The following is an 11,278-nucleotide window of genomic DNA, read 5'->3' on the forward strand; positions in this document are numbered from 1 at the left end:
ATCTTTTGTACTTAAGTTTGCTTGTAAATATTGGGGATTAGAAATTTACAATTTTATACTTTGATAAAAAAAAAGAAATTTACAATTATACTTGTCTTCTATTTTTTAAAGTGAAAATGGGAGTGTGTGTAATTCTAAGGCGAGTAGTGAATCTAGGAATATGATTGAATTTAAAAGACTAGGAGCTTATATTAAATTGTAATGTTATTCAATGATGTATTTAATCAATTTTAATTAGTTTTAAATGAATAGATTTATTTGCATTTCTTTAAAATCCGCAACATATGAATTAATCAAATGCATTACTAAAATCTTCATAAAAAAAATCTTAAGTGATTCGAAAGCTATTAATTCTGTCTTCAACAGAAACCTTTCAAAATAAATTTAAATTCTCGAATCTATTACCACTCCCAAAAAGATCAAAACTAAGGTAGAGAAATAAATAACATTCATTCATCAATCACCTATTTTTATATGGCCTTCCATCCCTTGCAGTAGATACGCCTCATGAAAAAATTGATGGGCCTACTGGGCCACCAAATATGAATAAGTCACGAGGCCCATAGATCAACACGTGACGTCAAAAAGCATCGGGAGGATCAGACAAGAATCGAATCTGGAGACTATCATTTTCGGACAGTCTATGGCCACCGATCTCTTTCCGGTTATAACTTCGCCGCTTCTCTTCTCAGTCGCTTCTTCCCTTTCGTTATCGCATCAGAAACGATTCATCTTTCCTTGAATCAGGTGAGTCTCGAATAACCATCCGCAAGTGTTGTGTTTCTTCTGGTTAGATGATAAGTTCCATCAAATTCATATCTAGAAATCGAATCAATTGATAAAATTCGAAGAATATTAGTTTTGATTTATAAAGTTAGTTTTTTTTTTTTCCGGTGAAGCAGGTTTCTTTGAAGGTTTGAAGATATGGGGGATGAGATTGATTTGAGTGGAGATGGAGGGGTCTTGAAACAGATTGTGAGGAGAGCCAAACCTGATGCTATTGCACCTTCTGATGATTTTCCTGTCGTTGATGGTATGTTGTAGTAGAGCTTTAGATTCTCATCACAGTTTGTTTTTTCTTGGATGTTAGCTAAAGATATGAACTTTTATGAAGGATCATAACTCTATATGTTTGATTATATTAGTTCACTATGAGGGTGTATTGGCTGAAGATGGAAAGGTCTTTGACACTACACGCGAAGACAATCTGGTTTTCTCCTTTGAGTTGGGTTCAGGGAGTGTTATCCGGTCCTGGGACATTGCACTTAAGACCATGAAGGTTCTGTACTTTCACCTTTTGTTTCAGTCTTTTGATTCTAAGATTTTCTGTTATATAGTTTAGGCAACTGATTGGGCAATCTTTTTTTCCAGGTTGGAGAAGTTGCAAAACTCACATGTAAGCCAGAGTATGCTTACGGAAGTGGTGGATCTCCTCCCGACATCCCACCCAAGTATGTTATGTTTCTCACTTCTTTCATCTCATTGTTGATCAGTTTTGAGTATGACAATTGTTGGTTTTTAATATGTTTTGTAATTGCAGTGCAACTTTGATTTTCGAAGTGGAATTGGTTGCTTGTAGACCGAGGAAAGGTGCTAGTGTTGGAAGTGTTTCTGAGGACAGAGCCAGGCTAGAGTAAGCATTATAACACTAACTTTTGATTTTACCCACAGGATGTATAAAACGCCTTTGGGCTTATGATTATGTTTTTATGGTTGCAGAGATCTGAAGAAGCAGAGAGAAATTGCTGCGGCTGCTAAAGAGGATGATAAGAAGAAGAGAGAAGAAGCAAAAGCTGCTGCAGCTGCTAGGATTCAAGCTAAGCTAGACGCTAAGAAGGGTCAAGGCAAGGGAAAAGGCAAAGGCAAATCTAAATGAGTGATGAGTCCAACGTTGTTGTAAACTCCTAAGATTATACAATTTCATGATTTTAAGCTTGAATGTTAAGTGGCAGTCATCAATTATCATAATGACCATACATGAGTTGTTTTGGTGTCTTAAGATATTTCTGATTTTGGTTCTTGGTTCTTACACATTGAATAACATGACAATTGTCCAAAACCAAAATTTTCAAACCGTCTCAGAATTTACAGACAGGGCATGTTCCTTTCTGTATAATCCATGGATCAAAACATCCGGCATGAGGCTGAGCAAACATACGTATACTACAGCGACATGAGATGAATCAACTTGTTCAGAAGATTCCAGAATCTAATCAAACTGTTACCATAGTGTATTCCTTAGATATTGTTTTATGATTTAGCTTGAATCTAATCGAGCTGTTAAAAATTCATCATCATCATCATCAACCATTACATGTTTTTGTTTCGGTTATCCATTTCTGCTGATTTCGATACACACATTAATAACATAACAAGAGTCCAAAAGCCGAACTCTCAAACCATGACGGAGGCTTCATCATCATCATCATCATCTGTCCCGTCGTCTTGTTCTTGCCATCCTGAATGAGCCTTGAATTTACAAACAGGACATGTTCCTTGCTGTCTAAGCCACGGATCGATACAGACTGCATGAAACTGAGCAAACAGATATACACGAGTCAGTGAGAGACTATAAAATGCATTACATGAACTTAGTTTAAGATGAAGAGTATATATGGAAACCTGATGCAAGCAAGGTAGGGTGCGAACAACTTCCCCTACAGTAACTTGTTCGAGGCAAACACTACAAGTGAGCTCGTCTTCTGTTCCTTTTTTACTCACACTTACAGAAACTTGATTCTTCTGCTTCGAACAAAAGGAAAACACCATACAAAAGTTGAGACTTAGCCAGTCACTTGACAAAATATTAATTGGAGTGAAGACCAACTCAACTACGATTTCTGTATAATGCTATTTTGAGAAAATGTAATACCTCCGCTGAGGATGAGGTTGATGCCTGCTTTGTCAAAGAGGAACCACTGTCAACAAAAAACAACACAATCCCAAAACCATTAATACAAGGGCCTTGAGCAAGAAAACTGTGGAAATTGACATTAAAGCTCCTTTTTTTTTTTTGGAACACACATTAAAGCTCCATTATATAATTTATGCCTAACGATTAATCAAGAAGTGATGTGAACAACGGAACCCCTGAATTTTCGGAATAACCTACTGAAAAACAAATCTTCAATTCACTGGGCATGATAGTAGAATAAACCAGAAACTTTTTCAACTATACAGGTTCTGTTTCTCGAACCTCTAGGAAAAACATCAAACTGAGACAGATATCGAAAGAGTGAATGAGCTAGTTACTGAAGTTTAAGTCTATAAGAGTTGCCACGCAACAGACAACAGCATCCTAACTTTTTACCATACTAAACAAAACTGTTCACGGAGAGAAAAGAGGTACAAGATTTACTCACTTTTCAGGATCCAAAACCTTGTACTTGTGTACTGGAAGCGCATTTATCTCTTCCTCGCTCATAGAATTTGTGGGGACATTATCAGAATCAAGTGCTCTTAGAGTTTCATAATCTGCAGCAGGACAATATTTCACTCAGAAATCAAATATAGAAGAGCATACTATCAAACTGGAAAAAAGAAAAGAAAACAAAGATAAACTGATGCTAACGCCATATCGCATTTCAATACTTCACCAAAGAAATCGAATTACAACTGACCTAAGTCATCAAACTCCCGATCAAGAAGAGCCAGCTGGAGCCTCAGCCCTTGAAGACGCCCTCTGGTAGCAAGAGCAATGGAGGGAGGCACATGCAGCCTCAGCTCAGTGTGGCTAAAGAGCCCACTAGCTGCTGCAACATGAGCCTGAGCCTGAGCTTGAAGTTGTTGGCAAGTCGCATACATCCTAAGAGTCGTCGCCATCAAAAACACCCCAAGCACAAGCCAGAGCTACAAATTCACAGAACATCAAACTCATACCCTAAACATAGCTAACTGAAAGAAAAAGGCGTCTCATGTAGTATATGACATTACCAGGAAGTTAGGAGGCATCTGATGCGAATTGAGAATCATAAACAGCAAAAGAACTGCAATACACAGACCAATCAATGCATCAGAGCTGCAGATTAATAAAAACGAAGGAAAAAAGAGGAATATATATTACCGGTGACAAGAAAAGCGAGGGAATTGGAGTTAACAGGTCGAGCTCCATGAACACGCTGCACCGAAAGACACTTAACATGAGTAATAGTTTATGTATCCTGCAAGCATTTTGATAAAAGCCATGTTCGTTTGGTTGCCGCAGGTTTCGGGCGTCAGCGGCAGCGTCAATGAGTACAGTTGTTGTTTGTTTCGCAGAATGTTGACGCTGCCGCTGCCGCCTGTACCTGCGACAACCAAACGAACAGCCCTAAAGTATGAAGAATAAGAAGGCATACCATAGCGCGTCTCTCGGGTATGAACCCTGAGAATCCGCTCTCTAAATCTCCTCTACTTCCCCTGAAAACGAAACTCATCTTCTTCGTCTTCTTTCAAAACGCACAAGAGCCTGCAAAGAGATTTGATCAAACTAATCTTGAACTGAACATGCAGGGATCGAATCTAGCTGGATCCATCAAAATCAATTCGAAAAACCCTAACTAAATGCCAACTCGAGAAACCGTGTAGTTCACGGCATTAACCTTACGATGATGACGAATCTTTCGTAAAATCGACGACCAGAGGGATATTCGATTCTATGATCGGCGGAAACGAATGAAACGAGAGATCGGAGGAGAAACTCACCTCCTGGATGTGGAGAATCTAGAGAATCACGGATTTGAACTGTTTAAGAGAAGCTAACATCGGAGGGAGACGATGGAATCGCCGTCGGAGCGAGACGACTCGGGACGAGTTATCGCTCGCTACTGTTCAAATTTTTCTCGACGATATAGTTTTTTTTTTTGGGTCTTCATCACACCCTTGATATGGTTTTTAAAGTGATGGACTAAAACGTCGCCGTTTGCGTTACCACTTCTCTTTCTATTGGGCTCCTACTCAGTAGTGTCACTGTCATGTATGACACTTGGGATCTGTTCATAACTAATACGTTTTTCTGATTTAATAAAATTATGTAAAAGATGCTCGAAAAAAAAATATATATATATATATATATATATAATTGGTCATGTAGTTTTTGATAAAGCTAAAGTTATATAAATTTGTGGAAACATCATATATAATAAAACAACAAAATTTATCTAAAACATTATGTATACTGAAACGAGGAGGGTATATTCAAAATAAAAACAAAAATATCATAGAAAGTGGCTATTAGAGTTTATCTAGCAACCAATCAAGTAAAATATAATAAGAGTTCTTAACCAATAATTACTTTTTAAGTTTCTTTTTTTCGACCAAACGATTATTTTTTTAAGTTCTTCATATTGAAATTATTTGATTTCTTTTAGTATACAATGCAAGAGTTAAAAGGTAAAAAATTAAAGCCTAAATCCAAAGACTCTTATTATATATATATATTCATTTTGCTAAATAAAACTCTTATTACAGTATAACCTCTTTAAATTAATACTCTATAAATTAATATATACTAAAAATCTTTATAAAATAATATAATTTTATAGTTCAAAATTGAGTTTTTGGTTCAGTTAGTATATTGATAAATTAATATTTCTATAAATTAATAAAAAAATATTGTTTTGGTATAATTCCAACATTATTAATTTATAGAGGTTTCACTGTATATTATAACCAATGATTATTGAGAGAAAAACTCAAAGAAATTAAAAACGAATACTGAAACAACATTGCATTTTGTTAGAGTCTCCAGCCAATGATGCATAGATCTTTCCTTTTAAGATTGTGTCACTGCTGGGCATTCGTTTGTTTTATTGTCTTGGCTGTAAAACCAGTTTCTGTTGCTTTGGCCTAGTGACTTTTGATGATAAAAAAAAAAACATATTATATTTTATCAAAAAGCTATTTGTAAAACAAAAGTTTTCAGAGTCTTGATCCAAGAAGTTGACTCGCTTGATTACATTTGACGTCATTAGCAAATCCAACCTTTGCCTGTGCAATATCATACTCCATCCACACGTTTTGCTGATGAAGATTCCCAACTATAAACATTTCAACCCCCGCGAGTTCGGAGTTTCCGAACGTGAAACAATACTTCTGGTCGGCACCGCGTCCTGGTACATGATACAACAGCTTCTGTCCCGACACGGTCAACTCTACTCCTGCGAACATCAGACTCACCGTTGGTAGTTTCGAAAAATCAAGCTTGGTTGACCCAACACGGAAACATAGATCCATTGCGGTTTGGAAAACAAAACCGGGATCAACAGTGAGAACCGATTTGGTTTGTTTGGTAAACTCGGTTTTCAAGATGTTGTAAACCGGAGCTAGCAGGAATGTGAACTGTGTACCCGAATCCAAAATCGTCTGACCCGCTCCGGAATGATCAGGAACAAAAGCAGAGGCAGGGATGGGTAACATTACTGACCCGACCCGAATTCCCTGGAACTGGACCGTGTACGCGAACCGGTCCCAATAAGGTAACCGGTCTAGTTTAGTTACCAAAGGTGTGTATTTAAGAGGTGGAAGCGAAGGTAGACGTGCGTCACCAAGAACCAAAACACCGGTTGAGTCAGAACCGGAGATACAATAAGAGAATTTCGTCAAACCCATCTGGTTAGTAAACGATAACCGACCCCGGTTCATTCCCATTAAACCGGTTGTCTTGGCGTCTTCCTCTGGTGTAGTGCTGGAGCTCGAGTCCATGCATCCAAACGCTGTTGCGGGTCTCCTTGTAGACCCGAATCCAAACGTCTCTTGAGCAAGATTCCCATCCAAGGAGGAACCATCAGCGTAAGAGACAGCCACGTGACAGAGATTAGCTTTTTTGTCACACGTGGCGGGAACGGTTAAGTCTTGGGTTTGGGTGGTGCAAACCGGTGAAGAACATGGTAGAGCAGAGTAAGAAGAAGATTTTGCATGGTCGAAAATGGACGTTGAGGTTGAGGGTTTTGTGCAGTGGAGCCACGAGAGCTCGCTTCCGGTGTCAAGAACCATATTGATGGTCTGTGGAGGAGAACCGGCGGTGAGAGAGACGGTGAGTGTGACATCGTGCGTGAAAGGAATTTTTATTGGTGGAGAAGAAGAGAGACGACGTTGTTGGAGAAATATTGTTGAGGAAGCGTTATGGTCCTTATGTATGTTTTGGGCAGTGAGAGGGAAGATTAGTGTTTGGTTTGTATGAATTATTTTAGAGAATGCGAGAGGGATCGTTATTAAAATGCAAAATGTGATTTGGAGATGGATCGATAACGAAAACATCTTGTTAGTTTATTCTTTCTCTCTTCAACGATGATTTGTGATGAGCGCAACATCCTTTATATTTATACATGAATGTATGTTAAGCAGCTAAGGAAACAAATCACAAGGATGAAAAAGCCTTAAAACGGTTAAAGAAAATGAAACCAATAACAAAATCTTAGTACATTAAAAACTCTATAAATTAAATATCATTAAATATATTAAAATATTAAGAATATATAAAAATAATTTTATTATGAACATAAAACAAATAACACAACGGTTCGTTTGTATTTATATAAAATGTATATACATATAAATTATTAATTTATAATTTTAGTGGGATCATATATTTAGTTTTCTAAATATATTATTGGTTTGTGTCATATTTTGAACTAGTCTAATAAAAAAAAATAAATGATTTTTTGTGTTTATTAATTTATCAAATATTAATTTATAGAGTTTATATTTTACTGCTTAGAATCAACGAACGGAATACGTGAAAAATATGCCATAAAAGTATTGTTTGAATTCTTAGTTGATAAATAACTAATAAATGATTGTTTAGAAGAAAATAGTATGAAGAATTGATATATACACATTACCAAGACGTTTGGTAAGTCGCTACATTTAGTCAAGGTATTAAAATCTGCATTTCCGTTTAGATATGTTCTTGGTCAAAGTTGAATATACTTACCCTTAAAAGAAAAAAAAAAACTTTTTTGTTATAAATTTATAAAATTTTGACTAAGATCTACTGGATGATCTTGAAAAAAATTGGGTTAATTGTATCTCATAAATGTATACAGAAGTACTGTAGAGAATAATTACAATTTGTTCATAAATCCTAATTTTCAGAATTAGAATTGATAGGCCCCTGTAAAATTTGCTAATCACTGTGCCAATGAGATAATAACGATGTTAAAGTATTGTATTAATTTTGAAACGAAAGTTTTGTTCTGTCAGTTTTTATGAACTTTAGATTATAAAATAGAAAAATCTCAAGAAAGGAAAGGAGTAAGTAAAGATGCCTGCTACCTCTGTGCGCCTCTCTTCAGTTCCACCATGTTGGACTGATGGTGCCTGACAGGAAATTACAAAGGTAGGAGGAATGGGATGGATCATCACAAACGTGGAGGGAGAAGTGCTCTGTCGAGGCTCTACCAACCGCCCTTTTGTCTGCTCAGTGTTGATGGCGGAAGCACTAGCCATCCGGGAAGCTCTCATCAAAGCCAAAGAACCAACCTTCAAGAGTATCCAACTGTTTTCGGACTCTCAGTCCTCATCTCGGTCCTGCGATCAGGGTTGGATGTGAATGAGATTACAGGTGTCCTTACTGACATTTGGAACCTCGCCACTCTCTTATGTCCGTTATCTTTGTTTTATTCCTCGTTTAGAGAATCGTCAAGCTCACTCAGGTCTTGAACGCTTTATTGTTATGTAAATTCTTTCAGTTAAGTAATGAAGAATTCGGTTTGACAAACAAAAAATAGAAAAATTTGTATGGTAATCAACATTCGTTGTATTTCAGATTTACGTGATAATGGAGTAACAGAAGATTTTAGTATGCACAAGCGATAACAAACACTAATAAACAATCAGGTATAAAATCCATGACAAATTGACCCCAAAAAAAAATCCATGACAACAACTGGTTCACAAATATGTACCTAAATCACTATGAAGTAGGCAAGCAGCTAAGCTTAATAAAAGGTAGCATTCTTGTACTTCAAACTGCTGGGGAATTTAGTTATGGGACCAAATCTCCCGTACATTTGTTTTTTTATTTGCTTGTACTGCAAGTGTTACATAAAAAAAATTTGCAAGACCAAATAAGTCTTATGTAATATATCCAGAAAGTATAATTTCTTAAATCTTTGACAACTCTTTTACCGTTATCCCAAGCTCAAGAAGAACAAAGTAATAGAGCGAAACACCCAAACAAAACTATTCAGCATCAACTAGTACGAGTTTGAAGAGAAAAGAACTAAGAAATTATTCAAAAATGCTTCAAAATACAAAAGGGGCTTAAGAAGCGCCAAAGATAATTAAATTCATACTTACCAACATTAAGAAAAGAATGATAGTCATAATTGCTTTCAAAGTAGAAGCCACAAACCATTTCTCTTCAAAACAAATGCTCAGTTTTTTCCACATTTTAATGAAAGAAGAAACACATCAAAGCTCAAATGCGATTCTACCATCAGTTTAACATCCATAAAAAGCTATCCGCCGATCAAAATAACTAGTCACAAAAAACCAGTAATCACCGCCACAAACACAAACAAACACTAGCTAAATGTCATTACCCGCACAAGAGGAAAAATTTAAGAGTCTTAATAAACAAAAGCCTAACCATATAATCATTCCATTCCAGTTAAAAGAACCACGTCCAGCCACCACCGCCTATCTAACTATCAATATGAAGGAGGACCACGAGGCGGAGGAGCACCCCAAAACACGTCTTGCTGACCCATTTGATGACCATTTGGCACAAAACTAGGACCCATACTATACATCTGCTGCGCTTGCATCGACCCATCGTTTCCATCATTCCCACTCTCATTATCATCAGTCTCCTTCTTAGCTTCTTCTACTTGTGGTTGCTGCTGCTCTCCTTGCTGCTCATCTTCAATCGGTAGCCTCTCGAAAGTAGCATTACAAAACGTAGCAGCGATTACAATAACCGGTCCAGATGCAATAAGCGGTCCAGCTACTCCACCTCCCACGACTTGACCCTGAGCTCCAGCTAAGTAAATGGTCAAACCAGCGGCTGCAGCGGGAGAACCGGAAGTCGGAAGAAACGCACCGCACATAGACAAGATCTCAAACTGACCACGAAGAGACACTACTCCTCCAGACGCACTAGGCTGACGCAGAGTAACATTAGTGACCAAACCGCTCCCGCTCAGAACCGAAACGCCTCTCCCGCGTCTACGAGCGAACGCGTTCAGGCTTTCCGCCACGTCAGCACCCGCGGCTATCTCCAGGACATGGCTTTGCAGCGAGTTAGGGCTTTCTTTGGTGACAACCACTGGGTTCTTGGGCTTGTTCTTGGAACCGGGAGGTCTGCCTCTAGGACGTCGACCCGTAGACCCGGATCCGGATCCGGGCTCAACCGCGGGTAGCTCGTCGCGGCTGGTCTGCTCCTCTTGGCTGTTCTGAGTCTGAGTGTTAGGGCTTCCACTGTTGTTGGTGAAGTCATGGTCCAGTCTGGGATCCGACAGGGTCATAGAAGGGTTATTGCTCCTGTGGTGCAAAGAAGGAGCTGATGACGTCACTGGACTCTCTACCCACCAAGGATTCGCCATTGTTTTACCTTTTTTTTTTCTCTTCTTCTCTAAAGTGAAAATAAATATAAATAAAATCTTTATTATTTTTTTTCTTGCTACTCTCCGACAAGAAACTATTACTAGAGAGGGAAAAAATCCGAAAACCTTATCCTAAACTCTAGATTAAATGTTTTGTAACCAAATCCAAACCAACATGTTGCATGAAGCAGACACAGACGACATGGAACATCATTTGTTTTCTAACAGATACCTGAAGAAAAAAAAAAGACAAAGAAAATAATCAGATCTAGCAAGAAAATCTAAAACATAAAATAATCTACTTTTATTTACTATCGTTCTTTATTTACCAATCAAAATAAAAATCTGAACTTTTATGCGATTTGATTAAAAGGAAGACCGTACCCACAGAGAGAGAGAGAGAGAGAGAGAGCCAAAGATTTGTTTCAGGGGGCAAAGCTTTGTACTTGTAGGATTTGTAAGAACTCTCTCCTACGGTCTCTTTCTATTTCGTACTTTTGGAAAAAAAAATGTGCGTACGTTAAAGGGACTTAATGGTAAGAGAGAGGCGTACGATAAGGGTATCGAGGTGGATGATGAATATGTGATTTGATCTTTCCTTGATCACGCTCTCTGAAGCGGTCCTCTCTCTCTATCTGTCTATCTTGCCACTAGAGCCGTCCTTTTGGACCATTGAACTTTTAGGTGTTCGTGCCAAAGTTTGAGCGAGCTTCTCTAGACACGCCTTGTCTCTTCTACACACTAGCCCTGGT

The 11,278-nt window shown here is 37.8% G+C and overlaps 4 protein-coding genes across 9 annotated transcripts; 1 reads left to right on the forward strand and 3 right to left on the reverse strand.

Annotated features, from left to right (window-relative positions):
- The first annotated feature begins 547 nt into the window (after window positions 1-547).
- Window positions 548-2,029, forward strand: LOC103841464 (peptidyl-prolyl cis-trans isomerase FKBP20-1). 2 transcript variants are annotated; one of them, XM_009118003.3, is made up of 6 exons: window positions 548-747; window positions 903-1,033; window positions 1,146-1,279; window positions 1,372-1,451; window positions 1,541-1,633; window positions 1,720-2,029. In XM_009118003.3, the coding sequence occupies exons 2-6, from the start codon at window positions 925-927 to the stop codon at window positions 1,874-1,876; spliced, it is 573 nt and encodes a 190-aa protein (XP_009116251.1). In that variant the 5' UTR covers window positions 548-747; window positions 903-924; the 3' UTR covers window positions 1,877-2,029. The 2 variants fall into 2 exon arrangements, with proteins under 2 accessions (XP_009116251.1, XP_033135544.1); XM_033279653.1 differs by having other exon boundaries at window positions 577-746; window positions 893-1,033.
- Window positions 2,030-2,210: 181 nt separating this feature from the next.
- LOC103841466 (E3 ubiquitin-protein ligase SDIR1) lies at window positions 2,211-4,902 on the reverse strand. 2 transcript variants are annotated; one of them, XM_009118004.3, is made up of 9 exons: window positions 4,684-4,902; window positions 4,338-4,447; window positions 4,064-4,133; window positions 3,934-3,986; window positions 3,621-3,849; window positions 3,363-3,474; window positions 2,873-2,918; window positions 2,623-2,742; window positions 2,211-2,535 (listed from the first exon to the last, which is right to left on the reverse strand). In XM_009118004.3, exons 2-9 carry the CDS (start codon window positions 4,413-4,415, stop codon window positions 2,395-2,397), a joined length of 849 nt encoding a protein of 282 aa, XP_009116252.1. In that variant the 5' UTR covers window positions 4,416-4,447; window positions 4,684-4,902; the 3' UTR covers window positions 2,211-2,394. The 2 variants fall into 2 exon arrangements, with proteins under 2 accessions (XP_009116252.1, XP_009116253.1); XM_009118005.3 differs by having other exon boundaries at window positions 4,064-4,118; window positions 4,684-4,900.
- Window positions 4,903-5,165: 263 nt separating this feature from the next.
- On the reverse strand, window positions 5,166-9,147 carry LOC103841467 (aspartic proteinase PCS1-like). Its single transcript, XM_009118006.3, has one exon. The coding sequence runs from the start codon at window positions 7,234-7,236 to the stop codon at window positions 5,899-5,901; it is 1,338 nt and encodes a 445-aa protein (XP_009116254.1). The 5' UTR covers window positions 7,237-9,147; the 3' UTR covers window positions 5,166-5,898.
- A 275-nt stretch (window positions 9,148-9,422) lies between these two features.
- On the reverse strand, window positions 9,423-11,217 carry LOC103841468 (AT-hook motif nuclear-localized protein 15). 4 transcript variants are annotated; one of them, XM_033279651.1, is made up of 3 exons: window positions 11,080-11,217; window positions 10,653-10,758; window positions 9,423-10,555 (listed from the first exon to the last, which is right to left on the reverse strand). In XM_033279651.1, the coding sequence occupies exon 3, from the start codon at window positions 10,524-10,526 to the stop codon at window positions 9,633-9,635; it is 894 nt and encodes a 297-aa protein (XP_033135542.1). In that variant the 5' UTR covers window positions 10,527-10,555; window positions 10,653-10,758; window positions 11,080-11,217; the 3' UTR covers window positions 9,423-9,632. The 4 variants fall into 4 exon arrangements, with proteins under 4 accessions (XP_033135542.1, XP_009116259.1, XP_009116258.1 ...); XM_009118011.3 differs by having other exon boundaries at window positions 10,911-11,138; XM_009118010.3 differs by lacking the exon at window positions 11,080-11,217 and adding an exon at window positions 10,856-11,014.
- Window positions 11,218-11,278: the final 61 nt, after the last annotated feature.

The sequence above is a fragment of the Brassica rapa genome, chromosome A09 (genome assembly GCF_000309985.2).
Source record: "Brassica rapa cultivar Chiifu-401-42 chromosome A09, CAAS_Brap_v3.01, whole genome shotgun sequence".
In the NCBI taxonomy this organism is placed as follows: Eukaryota; Viridiplantae; Streptophyta; class Magnoliopsida; order Brassicales; family Brassicaceae; genus Brassica; species Brassica rapa.

Coding starts and splice junctions, on each gene's coding strand:
- LOC103841464 (XM_009118003.3), top strand. CDS start 925: ATGGGGGATGAGATTGATTTGAGTGGAGATGGAGGGGTCTTGAAACAG. Junction 1,034..1,145: donor TGATTTTCCTGTCGTTGATG/GTATGTTGTAGT, acceptor TGATTATATTAG/TTCACTATGAGGGTGTATTG. Junction 1,634..1,719: donor GAGGACAGAGCCAGGCTAGA/GTAAGCATTATA, acceptor TTATGGTTGCAG/AGATCTGAAGAAGCAGAGAG.
- LOC103841466 (XM_009118004.3), bottom strand. CDS start 4,415: ATGAGTTTCGTTTTCAGGGGAAGTAGAGGAGATTTAGAGAGCGGATTC. Junction 3,475..3,620: donor TCGGGAGTTTGATGACTTAG/GTCAGTTGTAAT, acceptor GTCCTGCTGCAG/ATTATGAAACTCTAAGAGCA. Junction 2,536..2,622: donor CCCTACCTTGCTTGCATCAG/GTTTCCATATAT, acceptor CTGTTTGCTCAG/TTTCATGCAGTCTGTATCGA.
- LOC103841467 (XM_009118006.3), bottom strand. CDS start 7,236: ATGTTTTCGTTATCGATCCATCTCCAAATCACATTTTGCATTTTAATA.
- LOC103841468 (XM_033279651.1), bottom strand. CDS start 10,526: ATGGCGAATCCTTGGTGGGTAGAGAGTCCAGTGACGTCATCAGCTCCT.